The sequence below is a fragment of the Barbatula barbatula genome (assembly GCF_947034865.1).
Source record: "Barbatula barbatula genome assembly, chromosome: 10".
NCBI lineage: Eukaryota > Metazoa > Chordata > Actinopteri > Cypriniformes > Nemacheilidae > Barbatula > Barbatula barbatula.
The window spans coordinates 18,381,257-18,403,107 of record NC_136773.1 but is presented as its reverse complement, the minus strand read 5'-3'; the positions used below and the strand labels follow the sequence as shown (position 1 = coordinate 18,403,107).

Here is a 21,851-nt window from a genome sequence, read left to right as displayed (position 1 = left end):
CACATATATTTTTTCCTCTCATTTACACAAGAGTCGCTTTGTTTCTTTGGCTCTTTGAAAATCTCAAGGACTCTCATCTAATGCAATCTTAAGTTGATTATGTAACACTAAGTAATATTACATCATGATAAATGACTCGCTTCGTTGGGCAAAGACGCAAACAACAGCAGGCATTAAGACTACATATGAAACATTTTGCTTTAAATTTCATTTTTTGATCAATTCCTTTCCACCTTTTTTATCTGCCATTACCTAAAAACATATTTCCAGCCTTCAATTCTAAAATATAACTCACAGGCCAATGGGAGCATTTCAATTTAAATCTGTATTATTTAGGAAAAGAGTAAATCATAAGAAAAAAATATTTTAATATTTAACAATGGAAACCCCACCTCATTATGAAAACTCTCTCTATACAGTGAGAAGGAATGATTATTTAAATGAAAGAAACCATGGTACAAGAATATTACAAAAATAATGTTTAGGATCCGTTTAGATCCTAGTTTTACATTCATATATTTTCTCTGGGATATTTTACAATGTAGCATCATTTGGTAGCAAATATCTACACGATACCCAATACTGTTCATCTTTCTGGAATACGGGGCAAAAAAATCTGTACTATACATCATATAGGGCTGTACACTAGGAAATGAAGGCTACTTTGCAGCCATTGTGTGTGGTTTCTTTTAAGTGACTGTGGCCATTGGACACGACCTGATCTTGTCTGTGTATGGATCTTGGTGAGGTTTGTGGCGTCTCAAGTATTCCGTATTCACTGGTTTCTAATGCTGCTGAGCTTTCAGTGACTGTGGTGAGACCCAGTATCTCACCCACTGAGTGGGGTAAGTCCTTTAAGAGAATCAAAACAACATAAAAACATTAATAAAACAAACAGCACAATAATTCACCTACTGCTGCAATGCATACAGAAAATAACGCCGTCTGCAAAGCAGCTCATGAGACCTACCTTGCAATTTTTTATCTGCATACAGATAGACTCAGATTTACTGAGAATTTCTTCTATGTCCAATTTCATAGAGAGTTCATTTATATGCTGTAACGATAACACAAATAGGTTAACTTTACCCAAATAAAAAGTGATCTACATTAGAATAAAGTTGCAGATAACCGCTAACCTTTAGGATTTCATTGAATCCATAGTTTCTGTCCATTATTTTTTGTTTCTCAGAGTCTAAGATGGCACAGCACACCAGAAGGTGTAAATTTTGGCAAGGCAGTCCGGTCCACATGACCTAATGGGCAAAATATCAAAGAAATGTGTAATCAAAGTTCTGATTAAACAGATCATGTTGGATTTATATGTATGTATGTGTGAACATAAGGCGTTATGACTGTGGTTACAGCACACCTCCCAAAGGCGAAGGACATCCTGAAAAGGCAGCTCTCTCTTAAATCGGATCAACAACCATCGAAAACAGAAATACAAGTAACCAGAATCCTGTGCCTCTGTAATTAAAAAAACAAAGCAAACTTTAGTCACAACGATGCAGAATACTGTGAAAAATCTGAATGATTTATCCTCACCGAGGTAGTTCCAGAAGGCCAGGTCTAGTAGGCGTAGCAATGTGCTGAGCTGAATCAGCTGGGTCTTCATTCCCTGCATCTGTTCCTCAAAGTTTTCGTGCTGTAAGACATTATGAAACTTATTTTAAATGCAGCTTTTATTTCGGTTACTCCATTCAAAGTGCTTGCATGTACCAGCGCAAGGACGGCAGCATGCTTTATTGATGTCGCCAAATTATCTCAAAGGAATTCATATGCAACCAAGTGCTAAAGTGAGATGAACAAAATGACACTTACCATCTCATCCATGAGAGAAACAAAGCACCAGAAGGCATCAACTTCATTTTCCATCACAACGAGAATGGGAGAGAGCAGATCACTCATGCCCTGCACGTAACCTGTACAGGAGTATCAAACACGCTACATTAAAAAGCACTTGGGCCCAATCCCATTTCTAACCCTTAACCCTACACTTTTCTTCGGTGTGTCGATTCTCTTTTGGTTGGAGGGGTAGGGGCCATATAGCCCTTCAAACGAAGATTTTTCGGGACCTCAATTCAAACGAAGCGGTATGAAATTTTCCAACATGGCTGCTCACGAGTATAATGTTAGCCTTTGGTTTTGGCTTTAATAAGGATTTAAACAACAAATAATCATCTTGTTTATGTGAAATTTTATGTTGTGTTCAGTTTCTTGTCTTGAATACTTGAAACGTTTAAAAAAAGTTACAAAACTGCAAAAAAGTCATTGTAACCAGGGCCGTCTCACCGGGGGAAGCAGAACGTGATCTGGGTTGTCTGTTTGTGATCGCCCTCCGATTCCCCGCCCGGACAGAGAGAGATACACGGAATGCGATAACAAATACAGGGTTAAGCAAAACGTGCTCCGACTTCACTGGCCCACTTGCAACCGCACTCCGTAGACAGAGAAATGGAGGGGTGTTTGGTGAGCTGCTTTAGACGAAACCGTTCAAGGATACGATATGACTCCAGCTGACAGCAGCATCTTAAACATTGGCGCATCTCCGTAGGATCAGTGACGTATTATAATGATGTATGACAGTATAGTAGTGTGTCCCATTTCTTAGGGGAATGTTTTAGCCTTTTCCCTTCAAGGGGTAAGTGAAGGGGTATAAAATAGATTTGGGATTGGGCCTTAAAATTCTCATCATAATGTAAATAATTCAATGTGCAATTCAAATTAAATGACATTAACCCCAAAATTCTAGGTAATACCTAAAGCAAGGATTTAAAACTCAGTACAAGCATTTTAGAACACATTGCATAACATTGATTCAAATAAGTTTAGTCAACTTGCCCAAATCAAAGTCGTACATGCAGTAGGTCATCAGAATGTCATGTAGTAATATCAAGCCAGGATTGTCCAAGCCTTCATAAAACTTGTTATTGCGGTCGGTCCGGTTCACATCTTTTTCTGCAGAGATTCAACAATCAGAAATGCAGCGTTATTACAAGCAAAGACAATGTTGCATTATTTGGACTGCTTTACTGGACTTAAAAATGAAACTGAATACACACCAATAAGGCTCCTGTAATCTCGCAATCTGGAGTTTCTGCGTTCCTGCTCCTCGCTGACCGATTTCCACTGCAGTTTCATTCTGAAGTATTCGTCTCTGTTGAGAAAAAAAAGACACACTTATTAATACAACTGATAATCAAGCTATGACAACATCAGTTATGGGACACCTGCATACGTTTTTCTCTTCTGGACGTCTTTTCTTTCTTCATGGGTGCTGTTCCAGGGGAAATAGCGAAGCAAAAACTTCCAAGCCTCTTTCCTCACTGCATGACAAAGACCCTGATAACAATAAAGAAACAAATCACAACAACATTAATGACATTTCTGTTCTAAATAATTTGAGAGATATTACAATTAGTGTAATTGTGTAAAATGCATTTATTTCTTTGAAATCCTTTGGAACCATTAAAGGTACAGTGTATAAAATTTGCAATTAACGCTTCACTCCACCCCTCCCCCCTTCAAAGCACTACGGGGGGTGACACAGCACTAAGATGTCGTCACGTTTTCGCTTTTTTGATGAAGGAGATAATGTATTTACGAACACGTTCTGTAGAGCAGTTTGTCTGCTTAGGGCTACTGTAGAAACAACATGGCGAATTCCATGTAAGGGGACCTGCGGTGTATGTAGATAGAAATAGCTCATTCTAAGGTAATAAAAACAATGTAATGCAACGTAATTGTGCACGGTATATTATATTGCATTTCTGTCAATAGATCCTCTAAAGAAATAACACTTGGGACCTTTAAAACTAGCATAGTCGTACCCCTTTAAAAATGAGCTCCTTTATGTGAGAAACGTTTGTTATTCTTCCTTCTGAATCCTGGTTCTTTGTCCATTCTTCCATTGTAACAGGCCCCTTCCTCTGCACTTCTGGTCGCGGTCCCAGATCAGGCTGGAACACACACACACACCTCAACTACAGTTTTTTCGTATTGTATGTCCATTTAAGATGGAATTAAATTTAGATGTACATCCACTTACTCTGGTTATGACTTCAAATCCTGGTTCCTCCTGTTGGTTAATCTCTAGTCCAGGAATGAGCTCTCCCAACAGGTCAGTAACCTCCTCGGCAGGCCGCTGGTGACACTCTGAATCAGGCACCCGAAATGCATCAAAGATGTAATTGGTGACTTTGGAAAAGCCGCCTAGTGTCGTTGTATAGGGATCCTTCTTGAATTTCTGTTCAGACAATGAAAATTGTATGCGTCGCTTTTATCTGCTGCAACAAACTCTGATATTCAAAGTACAATGTTGATCCGAAAATTAGCCATATGAACGGCAAGTGACTTAACAAGATAATATTATGTTCTTGCTATAAATGACATACCTGTACAATGCCATAGTTTACATCATCCAAAAGGTTCTCAAAAGACTGTGAGAAAGCTTTGCTATAGGTGCTGACAAACAGAATGCTTTCATCATCAGGGCTCCTTAAAAACAAGTCCAGAGCATACCGACATTAACATTCATTGCATAGTCCCAGCAATGATTATGTAAAAAAAAAACACAATAAAAAAAAAAAGTATTTAATGAATAGTAAACAAATGACATCATTGATCATATCGCTCCATGCTTTAAATGACAGGAGAAGCTAAGCCAAAAAAAGCCCAGCCTACGTTTCATTATAGAGGCCGAGATAAGAACTTTAATAACAAAAGCTATCTGTTCCTCAGCACAGCTGAATTCAGAATGCTCAGAGCGGATTTAATCTGCCGTGATATTTAACGCCGTTTCTTTCATAAAGCCTTAACTCTAAACGCACAGCTGCTGTTCGACTTTACACGAGTCACGTTCACGACCTCTCGCCACAGAACACATGCCAGACTTCCTCAAAGACACGAGATGGTTGAGCAAAGTGTTTTTTCCGCTTGCATCCGAATCGGGTTAGTTTTGATGTGCTCTGTTTTAGAGGGGAAAGTCTCCAGATGAAGAATTCTGATTGGTCACACTCCAGGGTCTTAGAGAGTAAGCTTATTGCATGTTGTATTTAGTGAATTAAAAGGTCAGGGGTCAGTTTTAAAAATAAGGACGGGACGAGTGAAAGCATTACGACATATTCAATTAGAAGAGGTCTGATATTAGATATGGTTATGTAAAAACATAATAATATGCCAACTAATGTTCAGGCTGATGTAGGTTTTGTTATTTATGATGAAAAACATAAAATAGGTCATAAATCAGCCTGCTTTGAATCTATAAGAGTTGATAATTTTCAATGTTTGGATACATAGTGTGCTTTTTTGTAAAAGAAACCCAGAAACATTAAAAGAGCATGTTCCATGTGGCAATAGTCATAGTTAAACTGGTGTGTAACTCTGCGGTGCACTCTACTGGTCCAATGCAGCGATTAAAAAAATTCACAATTGCACACATTGTAAAATCTGAGACTATATCTATATCAATAGATTTTAAGCTTTTTTTTGCCTACATCTAAGCCAAGGATGAGGCTAAACCCACTTAAGATGGAAAGTCAGGCACTGATACTTCACTTACTCGCTGATCTGAACTGATTTCCTCAGGCTATCCAGAAATTCTGTGCTCCCTCCCTGGTGGAAGTGAATGGTTGGCAGTGCTGTGCCGTCCTTCAAGCGGAAAATAAGGTATGACCAGCCCTCCTGTTTAACTGTGATAGACCTGAGGTCACACACGTTGAAAGAGAAGGCCCATTTGTTGCGGTCATTTATGTGGTTGGATCCACCTGCCATAAAAAATAACATGCTTGGTTTCAGTTACAAATTTGCAGCTTCTGATTAGGGAACAGAAACCTGACCTGTAATTCATTGGCTGATGCATGACATTTACAATTAGGTACTGGAAGAAAATACATAGAGAAAGCAGTCTGATACAGAAGTCAGTTAAGAAAAGGTCCCACAGTCAATTTCACATCATAAGATTTCTTGGTAACAAAAAAACAAGTAAAAAATAAACAACACGAAGTACAAATTAGTTTCCAGGAACTGTTAAAACAAAGAGGCAAAGAGCGTCTTTCAAACAATGACCAGAAAAGACAGTTTGCTTTGTTGTAAAAGCAAACTTAGTTGATAAAATTCAAACGACAAATTCAACAGAAAACAGAAACATTTACCTTCTCCATGACTATGAGCTTTCCTTCTGAATGAGACCGCATTGATCATGTCCCATTCTGTTTCATAGCTCAGCTGATGTTCAACAGGTCGGTGAGGTTTGTTTTCGGAACTCTGAGTCCACTCCACTACTGAACTGGAGTCCTTCACATAACAATCAAACAAACATAAATCAGGATATCCATTTAATATAGTATGAACTCATAATGAGACAAGAGACAAACAAACCTTGCAGGCACACAGCATGTTTGAGGGATCTGCGTCCTCCAATGGTTTATATTCCACAAGAGTTTCTCCATCCTACAGTTGAAGACAAAGTCCATAATAAACATAATGGAAGAGACTTGTTAAATGTATTTAATCCTTCACATCTGCTGAAAACGAAACAGTAATGTAGTATAACAGCTTTCAAATGAGTAGTTCACCATAAAAATTTAAATGTTTAAGTCATCATCTACTTACCCTCTTGTCATTTCAAACCTGTTTGACTTTCTACCTTCGCAAGAACAAAAAAGAAGATATTTTGAAGAATGTTGTTACCAGCACCCATTCACATGCATTGGTTACAATAGAAGTGAATGAGGGCCTTTGCTGTTCTGTTACCAACATTTTTCAAAATATCTTCATTTGTGTTCTGCAGAAGAAAGAAAGTCATACAGGTTTGAAATTACAAGAGGGTGATTAGATGACAGAATTTTCATTTTGAAGGTGAACTACTACTACTACTAATTCAATTCATGTTGATTTCAGAAAAACGTAACACGCTCGAATAAACATTCAATAAAAAAAAAAGAGGACAACCTCACCTTATCAGTAATCCTGAGGAACCCTGATATTAAATCCTGATCTTCACATTCATTTGGAGACGAGTGTATAAAAACTCCCTCATGTTCAAATACCACCTGCAAAACAGATGATAGTACACTGTTATACATAATAAAAGTAGGTAGAAAAAAAATAATATATATATACAGTGAGAGAAATAATTATTTAATCCCCTGCTGATTTTGTACGTTTGCCTGCTTACAAAGAATTGAAGGGTCTATACTTTTTATAGTAGGTTTATTTTAACTCATTGAGACAGAATATAAAAGAATTAGGGGAAAATTATAAATATGTAGGTTATAAATTAATTAAATTTTTCAGTGAAATAAGTATTTGATCCACGAGCAAAACCCTTGTTGGCAAGCAGAGAGGTCAGACATTACTGATAGTTGGACACCTGGTTTGCACATGTGTCGGGATACATTTTAGTCCACTCCTCTGTAAATCTTTAAGGCTTCTTGACGAGCCAGACTGACTGGGGCAGGAGGACCTTGCGGGCGCTTCAGGATTTCAATCTATTGTGGCATAGCGTGTTACCAATGGTTTGCTTGCTAACTGTGGTCCCTACTGTCTTGAAATCATTAACAAGTTTCTTCAGTGTAGTTCTGGGCTGATATTTAACTTTTCTCATGATCATCTTTACCCCATTGGGGGAAATCTTGTTAAAATCTGTTAAAATAAACCTACCAGAAAAATTATAGACCCTTCATTTCTTTGTAAGCAGGCAAACTTACAAAATCATGTCGCACATGCTACAAAAAAATCTGTCTGTGCTAAGAATAAATTTACCTGTGTAGCACACAGATTTACAGTTTTTTGTTTGTCGGGGTGCTTGTTTGTGTGAACATTGTAAATCAATGGTGCACTGCTATTCCATATTTCCATATTTAGAGCCCTGTGATTTCCAGATTGTGGAAACAGGTAAGGGATAGTGGAGGAGCTTTCCGGGTTATTAAAGGTCACCTGCTTATTTTGTGTGTACGAGCTGCACTGTTATGGTGTGTTCCCACCAGACGTGAATGAAGTGTTAAGAGCGAGTGATTAACATGTTAAGTCAATTTAAAGACACGATAGACATCCTGCGGCCCGATTCGAACTCAGTTGAACAATCTGAACTTTGGTGAATGCTGCTTTAACCAATCAGGAGCTTGCTCTAGTAGTGACGTGATTACGACGTAGCTAGCGGAGGCAGAAATCTGAAACAACAATGATATATTGAGAGAATGTTCAAGTCTATGCCATTTTTCAGCCTTCCATAGCACATAAAGCACACCCTCTCAACAAAATTCATGTCAGCCATTTCGCAACGATGCTGGAGCCGCCCCTCACACGACGCAAATTTGCGTGTGTTATGAAGTGATTTTCTCCGGCGAATGAAGCAAATTTTACATGCGAATGAAGTGAGTAAACAAAAAATCTTTAAGCGTCCAAAAACGAGCGAATGACGCAATTTATTCGCGCAACTTGCGTCAGGTGTGAACGCTCTATTGGGTCCAATTGACATTTGCGTCTAAAACCGTGTGGAAAACGCGAGCCACGCCTTTTTCGCTCTTCCAATTTCGGCACTCTGAAAAGGTGAAAACTACTTCCAGCACGACGCGTTCGCACATTTTTCTAGGCATGCCGCATCGCCCCCTTTTTGTGCGCGCCTGTCGTACTTCAACATTTATACTGGGTTCACACCAAACGCAAACAATCGCGTTCCACGTTCTTTATCGCCATGATTTTGAGCAAAATAAAAAGAGTCAAAAGGAAAGTGTAGCTAGAATGAAATACGGTAAGGGCTACATTTCTTGATGTGACTTTTAGTTTGGAGGCGGAAGTTTTGGGTTTACGCGTCTACGCGCAATTACGCGTCCATGCATCTAACGTCTGTACACGAAATTACGTCTTTAGGCGTCTGTACACGTTACGTCTAAAGACATTTTTGCCTAAATGGCCTTCCATACTAAATGAGCGAGATGCTCGTGCATTTGTCTGCTTCTCTGTATGAGGATACAAACGCATGAATTCCATCTCCAGAGCTGATCTGAGAGTTTATTTAATAAGCATTTCACTGTTAGAGAAAAGCAATCGTCAATCACACACTCTTTGCGACGACCCGTCAAAATAAAAGTCTGTTAAACTCGAACATCCAGATTAAAAACACTGTATTGTATTATAATACAATAACAAATTGTAGTATTCTAGCAGTGAATTGTATAAACTACAAACACTACAGTATACTTATATTATTTACTATGCATATTAAATATTAATTTAGTAAATATATCAAAAACACCATTCCATCTGCAAAATGAGGAATTTTACTGCAGTGTACCATTAATATACAGTACACTACGGTATCCGGACACAGATACTACACATATAACACAGAAATCAGAAAAACTTAAACGGAAAAAGTTACCAATTGGGAAAAACATTATGACCCTTATTTACCCAACTGAAAAATTAATGTAATTTGTTCGTTACCTGCCTATTTATTACACATAAATATTTTATTATAATATAATAGACGTTTTATACTTGTGCTACAACTGTTTGGCCTGTACTACAAAAATTCAACCTCTGTAGCACCAGTGCTAATGTCCAGCCATATCAAATGTCCATCAAAAGAACATTGTGCCTACTGGCTATTTGAAAATCTTGAGACAGTCAAGTCTTTTATAGATCAGCAAAAACAAACATTTTAAGATTACGTTTTGGTATTTGTTTAGTGCAGTTTAGCCTGCTTTTAGAGGAACTGAACTGACAGCTTCTGTCATCTAGGGACACAAACAATAACCATTATCTATTAATGAAAAACCCCACTGAATGGAGAAAATACACATGTGTATGAAAAGTAGATGCATTTCTCTCATATTTATGTCATGGATTCCTGTTAATCATGGCTGTATTTTATGAGTCTTGTGAATATAAGATTTAATGTTGGTGAGAAGAGGTAGAATTAAAGAAAAGATAACATGTGTTACAATACTGCAAACCACGTGGAACAAACTGACATGCATTAAATAACCTCAGACATTTTATATTAATCACACAAGAAATTCTATATTTACACAGTATTAGTTTACAACTATGGGCAGCCTTATGACTCAACACCAGTTAAAGCAACGATACAACACCAGTTAACGTTAGACATTTTTTTATTTTCAGACGACCCATTCGTGTTGTATATTGCCGACGTGGCGCTTCTGGCGATCCCACGGCTAGCATTACTTCTAATGTCCGTGTTTTCGTAGTTTGAACTGCTGTATTCCACTGATAGTGTTAGCAGACAGGCTAACTGTTGCTAAGTACAGTCATTTACTACATTAGTATATCATCTACATTGCTCGAATAACTAATTAAGCAGAACATCTGCGCCAAACCCTAACGAGAACCACTTGAAATGCGGAGCTATTTGTCGTATTTCACCGTGTATTTACTTGAAAAGCAGCATGCTCAGTACCTTAGGAGGAGTTGTGGCCGCCATGTCGACTGCTAAATAGACGACGTAGCACTAGCGCCTCTCACGTGCCTGTCAGCGATCCACAACAACAGTGACGAGTCATCTTCCGCATGGCCGGCGCCACGCATGCGCATTCACATTTGGAATAAAAATAATGTTTAATACAGATGATATTAGGGTTAGGGTTAGTAACAATTCAAAACAATCAAAATGCGTGCATGTAAAATATATTCTGTCCAATATTCTTTTAGAAATCATTAATAAGCTTCTTCAGTGTAGCTCTGGGCAGATCTTTAACCTTTCACCTTTACTCCATTGGGGAAATCTTGTTAAAATCAGTTAAAATAAACCTTTTTCTTATATACTTTGCATTTTAAACTTGTTTTCCTGCAGCATTGAGTCCAGTTCTGGAACGAGCCCTGTGATTTCCACGACGTGGAAAAAGGGAAGTAATAGCGGAGGCGCTTTCCGGGTTATTAAATGTTTAACATTGCGCACAATATGCTTTTATTTTTCTTCATAGTTTGCCTCAGTATTACTTCTACTTGTAAACGTAGTTTTGTACGCAACTTTCTGCGATTATTCTTGGCAAAATACCAAATGCACCCTCGGTGTCGCTTTGGTTAAAGAGAGTAACATAAATACATATTGTATTGCTTAGTGCCTGTATACTATTATTATTAGTAGAAGTATTATTACCTTTTATAAAAATGTGATTTGATTCGTGGACAAACCTCGAGCGACCTCTAGTGCTGTTCAAAACATATACGAGAGCAGAACTTTTATTTTGAAAGTAAATTTCAGCTGGCGCGAAACTTGTGAGTCTGCTGAAGATTCTTTGCAACGGAACTATCAGACTAGTTTATGACAAAAGATAACGTGCTTTTTAAGGTGAACTATATATAATAGCTTTTGGCGACGTTTGACTGGTTTCGTTTTGTTTCAAGAAAATAAATTCAGCAAAACAGGAATAATTTGTGTGAAGTTTGAATCCTGATTTAGATAATCGAATACAATAATGGTTCAAATTGTCATATCGAGGTAACGTTAAGCGTCGTCTCAATACAGTTTTAACAATTAGTTAATACTAGTGCATCTTAATTCAACAAAACTATTTGCATTATGTTTTGTAGTAATGCTGGCGAGGGTCCCGCTGAATGGCTTCTGGTGGAGCTGCAGGGAGAAATGGTGTCCAGGCAGAACACTGGACTAGCTGGACATCTGATGGGAGACCTTCATTACACCAAAGAGGTTTGTCTGATATTGGCTAAGAAAATTGGTTATATTGTAACCTGGATGTAGTTCTTTTTTGTTGGATTAATTTTTCTCGCAAAGGATTATAATCTAATGTCTGACCACATGTTCTGTTCTTTATTCAAGGGTGTACCTGTGTTAATAGTTGGACATCACATTCTCTATGGTAAGCAGGTTAAACTCGAGAAGCCCTTTGCTGTTCTGATGAAACATTCTGGTGCCTCGCAGGATGCTGAGGAAACCATGGAAACCAACCAGGACAGACCAACTTCTTACACTGTCTCGGCCTTCATCAAAAAGAAACTCATCTTTAAAACCCGACCTAAACCAATCATCACTAATGTGCCAAAGAAAGTGTGACAAATGGCCAGAAGTCAGACTGACAGATCGAGCATGAGACCCGTCAAAGGGACACCGGAGTTTGTTCGCTCTTCTGCTGGATTTGCAGTGGTCTGAATATGTATTTATGAGTATTGGTGAACAACTCATAGCTGTACTGTTTGAGGTTACTGTGTGCAAACAGTTTGGGACTATAAGAATGAAATGAATGTGGTGGATTAGTATTTTGTGTAGATTAATTGTCAACAGATGCTGGGGATATACTTGTTTTGGAGAAGTGAAATGTGTTACCCCTTGTTTGATTTTGACAACGACAAAGAAAAAAGAGATTTTGAAAACAATTTTATTATATCAAAATCATTTACAAGTGTTTGCAAAAATAATTACACTGGATATGGCCTCAGTATCTGACGACATACTCCAGAGTTGATAAATGCATAAAATTCGACTAGACCATAATTGCCATTGTTTGGAGAACACACACTGTGGTTTTCAGTGACCCCTGAATAAATGGTGCTGAACGTTTAATGTACTTTGCTGTTTATTCTCTGTATGTACTGTATGCAAGGCAAGCTGCCAATTACATTTTTGTTTTAAAAAAGATTAACTTCCTTTGTATGTACCATACTGGAATATAAATAATTTATAACTCCCTAATTGTACAGTATCATGATAACTTGGGTACATACAAATACAGTGTTTTAGAAATAAAAGTAGGCTACCCTATGAAATGTAGATAACATTGATATGCATCAGGATTACTGATTGTTTAAAATATCTTACAACTTTACATTACAAAAATATATATTACTGGACCATATATTTGAGTGACCGAAGTAAACCTGATATTTGCACAGTTGAAAAAATAAGATTCACCACCCACAAAAATATGCCTAAATAGTCCATTGCATTGGTTTTGTACAGACATTTCTGTCTATGAAAGGCAACAGTGCAAATCCGTTGTTGTCTTTGCTCACACCCAATTCATCCAAATCTCATTTAAAAGGTTTCTGAAGTCTCTCAATGGTCCTTGTGTTCCTGAGGACCATATTAGTTAAACAATTTGGCACCCAGTCTGCAAAGGAATGGCATAAAACAAAAATGTGAACAGTGAGATTTCAAGTTTGATTTAACTTATTTTAGTTCTAAACTCAATCCTGTCAATGTAAAGGAACAGGCTCGCAGGAAACTACAGGTCTATATTAAGCCATCCTCTGTGGGAATTACACATGTAAAAAAAGACACTCCTCACAAAACATATTCATGCACAAACAAACACTATCCTCAGTGTTTACATTTCTGCGCTCCAAAGTTTGTGTTTTTGAGGGCAAGTATGCAATAAAAGTTAGCTTTCGCATTCATGGAAACGTGTAAATTACATAAATGCACAAACTGTTGCATTTAGGGAACTGAGTGTGGAAAAATCCACCGGTTTTTGTTGACTGCATGTCGAAATACATGATGCAAGGTAAACTAAATCCTTTATGTTTTAAACCACCTACCACACTGTAAATAAGTTCAGTACACGTGATTCCCATTTCCCTTGCTAGCAAACATTTTATTGCCATAACTACTGGGAATTTTTTTCTATTTATATGCTTAAAATTTTGTATGAAAGGATCGTAATGTCAAGGTGGTCAAATTCTGTAACATCAGGCTAATATGCAATGCTAACCCCTACATATATGTTTTGCATGGAAAACAACCCAAGAACAAATTTATGGGAAAACTTTATGGGAACTATACTATTTATGAGAACTGAGTGTCTTGATACATATGTAAACATTTTATAGAGTTGTATAGTATGGTGGTATATCATAAATATCTAAATAAATTAAATGCAGTTTAAATGTCCTGTCAACTCAGCAGCACCACAAAAATATAAAACGGTAATGTTCAGATTTATGCTGGATTTTCATATACAAGACGTTACATAGTGACTTTCTTTTTGCAAAAACAACTATAGTCTTCCTCAAGCATTGGCACATACTTTACTAACCAGATGGTTCAACTAAAAATCACCCTAGTTTCATTCCAAACATATATGACCTAGTTTCACTGCATAACAAAATATATTTTGAAGAACGAAACCAAACAACATTGAACCCCATTGACTTCTATTGTGTGGATCTTCGTTGGTGTTCCACAGAAGCAAGAGTTGTATACAGCTTTTGAAGGTTAAATAAATGTTGACAGATTTTATATTTCAGGTGAACTATCCCTTTCAGTTCACGTTCAGCATAACTCAGAGTTTCAGCATGACCCCTTTAACTGAATGGTCAAGTTTGCCACATGTCACTCTAACTTCTCTCATCACTTGATCGCTTTTGGCTAAACCTTATGCGTTCTTGACTAGCCCTCGAATGTGTGCTTTATAATCATGAGATGCATCATTTCTGCTTTCACCTAATGTTTCAAAACCAGGATATGGCCACAGGTTGAAACTATTCAAGTAGGCGTACCGCTTCAAACCATCTAACACCCGGGACTCACATGACCCATAATTCAGCACCAGGTTAAGATGGGTTCATTTGAAATGAACCCAGATAGCTTGTCCTGCAGCACCATTAAAGTTGGCCACGCTAGGCTTCAGAATATGATAGGTGATACTGTTCCTCTCTTTTATTACAGCGTTTGGCCACTATGGCCAGGTATAGCACCAGGAGTATGAGCCAGTAACAGGCGTAGAGTATAGTGCCAGTGATGAGAAGAGCCTTCTCAGTCTCGCTGAATGGCTCCTGCACCTCGCAGTAAATGGTATAAACCACACCACCGAGCAAAATGGCGGCCCAAACTGTCACAGGCACGGCTCCGATCAAATTCACCACTATCTTCTTCCTGCCTGATGTTCCCCAGCCTGCTTTGTTAATAGTCAAGAGAGCGAAGATCTTAGCAGGCAGCAGACTTGACATGTAGAGCAGAGAATACAGCGACATGAATATCATGACTAGGTTGCCTCGCAGGAAGCACGCGTAGGTGGCCTTCACAATACCCACCAGCTGGACCGTCAACAAGAAGAGTAGGATGTTCCACAGGCGACCGCGGTAAAACAGGTGGATCACCGTAGCCACCAGGAAAAATGGGAAGAACCCGGTCACCACAGACTCATAAGTCATCCAGAGACTGTGCTTGTGAAACCAAAGGGCGTTGTAGAGCCACTCTCGAAAGTAAGACTTGCTCCAGCGGGTTTGCTGGTTGAGCCAGCGCAGGTATTGCGTCGGGGTCTCGGTCTGGCACTGGGAGCGTGCCGTGTATTTTGTTTTGTAGCCAAAGCTGAGGACGCGGTTGGTGAGGTGCCGATCATCACCAAAGCTGCACTTGCTTCCTAAGAAGGTCTGGTGATACCAGGGCTCCAGGAACTGCTGGAGGAGAGAGTTGCGGTACATTCCAAGCGGACCACTAATGCACTGAACACATCCAAAGTAAGACTGGCAGGCCCTCTCCACATTGAAGGCCATCCAGTAACGGACGCTACTCAGGAAGGAAATCCAAGAATCATACTTGTTTAGGATCTGAAACAGATAAAGGTAAACTATGGGTGGCCATACATTATAATTACAGGTTATTTACCAGATGAGTTAGCTGTGTTTCAAATGTTGAATTTAAATGTCTTTATTAATATTGATAGTTAAAACAAATAAAAAGATCTCACTTGAACATCTCCTCCCACTCCACCCACTTCTGGATCCTGCTCTAGAACCTTGAGCATCTCGATGGTGCACGCTGGATCAAGTACAGTGTCTGAATCACACACCTACACAAAAAAAATTGATTTTCTGTTTTAATCAAATAAACAGTAAAGTGACCAAAAGTGAGGTCTGACTTTAAACAAGTGACATATTTTTTCTTTGTTAAAATGATTTATTAAAGATACATTAAAATGTGTGCCAGATCTGTTTGCTTTCCTACATTCTTCAAAATATCTGAACAAAGACATTTATAAAACAGAATGTCCTACTATGGGTAGTCAATGGTGGCCAAGAACTGTTTGGTTACAAGCATTCTTCCAAATATTATTTTCTGTGTTTATCAAAACAAAGACATGTATATAGATTTGGAAAAACTTGAGGATGAGTAAATTATAAAAGAATTACAATATTTGGGTGAACTGTTCCTTTAAGGAGGCTTGCCGGAAAAATTACACATTTGTTTTGTCCATTTTGTACAACACATCTCATATGCTGATAATTTAATGGCACCGTGATAGGTCATTAAAGGCAAATATTGTATGAGCATACTCCCAACATAACTTCTGGTCACTACTTCTCAGCAACTTTTCTGTCTTATTCAGTTTCTCAGCAGTTTACTTTTCTTTTTTTTATCTATAATCTATTGAGGTCAATCAACAATTGACAAAGAAGAATGGCACCAAAGATTTGGGAGCACAGATGTTTCAAAGTCATTTCTTTCTCAATCAAACGCTGAGCAGAAACAATTAAAGGCTGCTGACAGCGCACAGGTGTGCCCAAAACCACAGGTGACAGGAAGGTAACATGACTGACCTTTGAACTCGACTTCGATTATAGTGATATTGAGGGGGAAACTTTATTGTTCAAGTATATTGTAGGCTCAAAGAAGAACAAGGAAAAACATGGCGTTGGATTTCAAGTTTTTAAAGCTTTTCTTTATGTGCACTCACAAAACTGATTGCACCAAAACAGCCAACTTAATTTAAGTTTTCAGGTAGAGAAAAATACAGATCAAATGTTTTCTCACCTGAATGTAATCCACAGTATTTCCCAGTGCTTTGAAGGCCGTATACATCACCTCCCTCTTGCCGCCCCACTCTTGCATAACGCAGGAGTACCGGCAGCTCCGCACCACCCTGGCCACCCGTGCAGCCTCCTCTGAGTGCAGTGAGCCCCTCCCTTCTCCCCCATCTCCGTCGCTATGGTAATTCCCCTTCCACACCACGCACCCTGTGTGCTCGGCTCCCCCCATCACCTCCTGGAAGATGTCCATCATGTAACCATCTTCATGGCGATTCCCATCCACCACCAACACCACTTTAAGTCCAAGGAAGGAAATGCGGCGTATGCTGCGCAGACACTTGCGCAAGTAGTCTGGATCCTCTTGATAAGCTGCGATGCAGAGGGCCACGGTGCGATGCAGGTGCTGGGGTCTGGACGGGCCCCTCATTTGCCGGTGCTCCAGGAAGGCAAAGAGGCTCTGCAGGAGGAGGTGGAGGGATAGAAACGCACCATACAGACCGAAAGAGAGGTGGTGCTGCTCGGTGTGGATGAACTGGTAACCTGTCACGTATGCAAGCAGGATGGCAAAAAGCACCACCGCGGCGAACAGGGTGGTGATGAAGATGCGCACAGCAGTGCCTAAGCGAGAGGGCATCTGAAGAAAGAAAGAGAAAAGGTTACAAATTAGTTTTACCTCAAATGGATAAGTCACTTTGAGAGAATCATCTTCCAAATACTTACAGTGTGTTGAATGTAAATGTACCGATCACATCATTTTATTTTTCATATTCGAATAAATCTCATAAAGACATTTTTACAGGTCATATTTTACCCCAAAGCTGAAAATGTATATAAGAAGTTTTTGTTTTGTTTTAAGTTTTAACAATAAAGCACTTTAAAAGACCGTTCTTATTATTATCATGGAAATGAATTCCAATGTGTATTCAGGTGTTGATTTTGTTTTTCTCATTTCCGAATATATTCCCAATAATGATGCTCATTAGATTTGCATCATTCTATTAGGACACAAAGTTTTTTAAATAATTAAAATCAAAAGTACATTAACGGATGTACAAAATAATACAATGTGCTTTTTAATTATCATTATTTTAACAATGCAACACAAATTGCCAAAAAAACATTTCATCTCACTTAAAAAAATAGTACACCCAAAATAGCTGAAAGGGATAGTTTAGCCAAAAATCTAAATTCGGTCATTATTTACTCACCCTCATGTGCTTCAAAAGTTGTATTTGACTCATTCTTATGTAAAACACAAAAGACGACATTTTGGAGAACATTGGTAACCAAACATCATTGGCTCCATTGATATACATTGTACAAACACAAAACCACCCATACATTTCTCAAAATATCTTCTTTTATGTTCTACATAAGAATGAGTCAAATACAACTTTTGAAGCAAATGAGGGTGAATAAATAATGACAGAATTTAGATTTTTGGCTAAACTATCCCTTTAAGCTCACTATTGTCTAGGCCAGTTCTCGTAGTGAGATTCACCAATTAATAGAAGAGGAGAGGCAAATTTAAATAATATATTTCAAACTACTGGCAAAAACAGAGATCTTGTAAATACTAAACTATAACAAACGTCACGTGAAACCCTTGCTAACTCTTTGTCTCTCTCTCTCTTTTTCTCAGGTTAATGACTTAATTAAAGACTAGTCAAAGCATGGCAGGTAATCAGTGGTGGTCAACCTGTGGAACAATCCCCCCTTTCATTCATGCCACTGGCTCCAGCTCCTCCTCACATGGAAGAAAGAGCCGCTTCACTCGCTGCCCTCGTATCATAACAGTGCTGCAATGGAATAGAGTGGCAGAAATAAAGCTGACTTCCACTGAAGTGGTTGTTGATTTTTCCGCCACAGTAACTGACTGTTTGCATTCCCAGAGACATTTACAGCTGCGATTTTATGTTTTAAATCCGATTATTCCAAGTAAAAATTACGCTTTTGAAAGTATAGCATTTTTTACATATATAAAATGCATGCATTTCTTTTACTAAATAGGCACATTTGTTCTGCCATAAATACAATACATTGCTTTATTGTTCTTGTAAGAGTTTAATCGTCTTTCCCTGGACCTACACTGTACATTTCCTTGTGATGTAAAGAGCAAATACAAACAGAATATAGAGCCCGAGGGTTCTAGACAGGAGGCAGATATTGAGTGACATGTTTGACCCTAATTAGAGGGATTCTTCCTCCGGAGACTGAGCTTAAAAGGACGGGGCGAAGAGGGCACCCATATCAAACTTAAAAGAATGTCAACCACCCCTCAGTTCCCCAAACAAACTACCACATGTGTGACGAAAGATTAAACAGCGTACATAAAATAAAGAAAAAACGAATAAATAAACACCATCACCTTTGATCACTCTTAAGGATCACTTAAAGAGAGAAATTCCAAAATTCCAGCACAATTACATCACAATATCTTATTTTCAGATTTTGTTCATACTTAACCATTAATTGTAAACTGTTGGTAACGTCCCATTCCTATTAGTGCACAATTTAAAAATTGACAGGGTTTCCAAAAGAGGTCAGAGGTCAATCTTTACTCACTGTCTTCATGATGAGATGTCCAGAGAAGAGATAAATGAGATAATCTCAGATCCCGAATCCTTAAATACTGTATCGAACGGCAGCTTAATTAATACAATTACAAATGATGGGAGATCCCCTCCCATCTGTGTTACCAGCTCAATTCAGTAATCCAAACTGACTATGATTCACAGAGAAGTTGGAGAGAGACGTTGTCAGATTTGATGGTACAGGGGTGAGCATGGCAGGTGGTTGCAGATGAAACAGCAGCACGCAGCACGCAGAATCCAGAAGTTTGAGATCACAGGTGCATAACAGGCTGGGGTGCTAATGTTGCATTGAGAGAACTGGCTGTGTTCTTAGGTAAGGGACCGATGGAATGACAACTTTGGATGGGAGATGTATGACAGAGGGGGTGGAAGAGGAATGAAGGGGGTCTGGAAACCACCAGGACTGTTGAGGGAGAGCACCAGGTGAGTGGAAGTCAGATGAATGGCTGGAAGGCAAAACATAAAGTTTGTGTATGGGCAAGTTAAGACCGATAAAGCACAACAAATTTTAAAGTTCTTTCTTCACTTTGGTGGAAAACAATGCTCCTTATCAGTCAAATTAATCATCTAAAAGTCCACTAATGCTCACTATTCTCAAAATCTCACTAAACCACACTGAAATGATCTACAGTCCTGATATAATGCAACTGTAACTCTGTTCTGTTTCCTAATATATGAAGTTAACAAATACATTTAATTATGTGAGCTGTAGAGACCATTGACATTTCTTAGACAATGGCAAATTATAAGTTAAACACCACTTAAATACAAAACACATTTATGCATTTGGCAGATGCTTTTATCCTAAGCGACTGCTTTGCACTATACATTTCTTTCTGACTATGTGCAATCCACTGGGATCAAACCCATGACCTTGGCGTTGCTAGCGCCTTGCTCTAACCACCGAGCCACAGGAAAGCAAAACATTTAGAAACACAAACTAAGGTAACATTATTAGCTTGTATATACATATAACTTAATACATAAATGATGACAACCTTAGTGAGGATTGTTTTTTCTGTGTTTCATTGCTCAAAAACAAGATTTAAACTTTTTTAACATATAACTATGCGTAAACAAGAAATGGCTTTTTGAATAGGTTTAGTGACCTCTACTGTGTGAAAGGGCTAACAAATGTATTGTATTTTTTGTTCTAATGTCTTATGATTGCACATTATCGGGTCCCTAATGTTAGATCTAATGTAAAAATCTTGGTCTTGTAACAAAACCAAACTGAGAAGCAATACCATAAATCATACATTAAGTCAAACAGAGGACACATCAGTCACTGCCACTAGGGGGCGCTTCCTGAGATTTAGAACGTGCAACTCTCATGCTAAAGACCACAAAAATGATGTATCACTTGTGTTTTAGTAATTTAATTGTTATTTTATATAAAGAAAATATTATTTTAGTTTTTAAATGTTAGCCTAATCCTCTTGAAGAAACACATACTACTCAGAAAAACACCCTGTGGATTTGCAAATTAGCATATCATATTCACCAAGTCTTTTGTCCTCTCAACAGGCTCCACTTCTGCGGTAATTATTGAATATTTAACATTAAGATATTGATCCGTTTTCAAATAGTTTTTCAAATTATTGACAAATTGTAAAACCCAGCAGAGCCTTTTTAAACTCTCACCAGACCCCTGTGTGGTGAAAGCACAATGATATGGAGAGCTAAATAGCCATCATTTTCCTTGGCTAGGCAACACACATTCAGACCAACTTCTGAAGCTTTTCTGTTTGCTGTTAGTCACAGAGCCTTTAGGCACTAACAAGGGTGTTGGGAAACAGAGGGCCCTCAACCACTTAAACTGTACTACTAAAAACACACACAAACACTATTTCACAAACCTTCAATTTTAAAATCTAAAAGTAAAAAGAAGTCAAGAAACAAATCACAACTTATTTGGTTAACATACAGACCTACTGTAGCTTTTTCTATTATAAGACGTATAAAGCAGCAGTGATTTTTTTAACAAGCTTACAGAAGCCCGTTTGTACTCTATGAACCCACCCGATCTAAAACTCAAGTCTCTTTTAGTTTTGTACACACACACACATACACACACACACACACACACACACACACACACACACACACACACACACACACAATGGGCATGTCACAGACTCCATATTTCATCCATTAACTGTGCCACCACACACAGCCACAAGATAACAGTTAAATAAAAATAAATGTCTCTTACCTTCCCAACCCCACAACTGTGATGTTAAGTTCTCTCTCCTCCAGTGGAATAAGCCTTGCCGAGTCGGTGTGTGTTTGTCTGCCAGGCGTCTGCTCCCCGCTCCTCTCCACTACAGCGGAGCACAGCAGCGTCCTTGTTCAGTCTCCTGCTCACACTACATCTTTATTCCAACCACACTTAATTCACGCACTCCCTACTCCCAAAATACAGCACCATATCCCTCCTCCTCTTCTTTAGATTCTCCTCCCACTCCTTTTTTTTGTCTCCCCCTCCTATCTCTCTCTACAGTCCCGGGGCATCTTAGCCTC

The 21,851-nt window shown here is 38.5% G+C and overlaps 3 protein-coding genes across 3 annotated transcripts; 1 reads left to right on the top strand and 2 right to left on the bottom strand.

Annotated features, from left to right (window-relative positions):
* Positions 1-187: 187 nt before the first annotated feature.
* Positions 188-10,572, bottom strand: tbc1d15 (TBC1 domain family, member 15). The gene is made up of 17 exons (XM_079466532.1): positions 10,430-10,572; positions 6,960-7,055; positions 6,382-6,453; positions 6,156-6,297; positions 5,564-5,768; positions 4,398-4,500; positions 4,052-4,249; positions 3,834-3,962; positions 3,242-3,345; positions 3,066-3,160; positions 2,845-2,961; positions 1,825-1,925; positions 1,549-1,648; positions 1,373-1,470; positions 1,140-1,256; positions 971-1,057; positions 188-852 (listed from the first exon to the last, which is right to left on the bottom strand). Exons 1-17 carry the CDS (start codon positions 10,451-10,453, stop codon positions 646-648), a joined length of 1,995 nt encoding a protein of 664 aa, XP_079322658.1. The 5' UTR covers positions 10,454-10,572; the 3' UTR covers positions 188-645.
* A 632-nt stretch (positions 10,573-11,204) lies between these two features.
* On the top strand, positions 11,205-12,747 carry chtf8 (CTF8, chromosome transmission fidelity factor 8 homolog). The gene is made up of 3 exons (XM_079466531.1): positions 11,205-11,470; positions 11,563-11,680; positions 11,810-12,747. Exons 1-3 carry the CDS (start codon positions 11,448-11,450, stop codon positions 12,041-12,043), a joined length of 375 nt encoding a protein of 124 aa, XP_079322657.1. The 5' UTR covers positions 11,205-11,447; the 3' UTR covers positions 12,044-12,747.
* Positions 12,748-14,604: 1,857 nt separating this feature from the next.
* On the bottom strand, positions 14,605-17,368 carry has3 (hyaluronan synthase 3; the record flags this gene model as incomplete). Its single annotated transcript, XM_079466567.1, has 3 exons — positions 14,605-15,534; positions 15,675-15,776; positions 16,739-17,368. The coding sequence occupies 3 exons, from the start codon at positions 17,366-17,368 to the stop codon at positions 14,605-14,607; spliced, it is 1,662 nt and encodes a 553-aa protein (XP_079322693.1).
* Between the last annotated feature and the right edge of the window lie 4,483 nt (positions 17,369-21,851).

Excerpts from the sequence above, each read along its gene's own strand:
- tbc1d15 (XM_079466532.1), bottom strand. The coding sequence starts at position 10,453 with ATGGCGGCCACAACTCCTCCTAAG. Across the intron at positions 5,769-6,155 it reads AGCTCATAGTCATGGAGAAG|GTGGATCCAACCACATAAAT; the intron begins GTAAATGTTTCT and ends TTTTTATGGCAG. Across the intron at positions 3,963-4,051 it reads GATTTGAAGTCATAACCAGA|CCTGATCTGGGACCGCGACC; the intron begins GTAAGTGGATGT and ends TGTGTGTTCCAG.
- chtf8 (XM_079466531.1), top strand. The coding sequence starts at position 11,448 with ATGGTTCAAATTGTCATATCGAG. Across the intron at positions 11,471-11,562 it reads GTTCAAATTGTCATATCGAG|TAATGCTGGCGAGGGTCCCG; the intron begins GTAACGTTAAGC and ends TATGTTTTGTAG. Across the intron at positions 11,681-11,809 it reads ACCTTCATTACACCAAAGAG|GGTGTACCTGTGTTAATAGT; the intron begins GTTTGTCTGATA and ends TCTTTATTCAAG.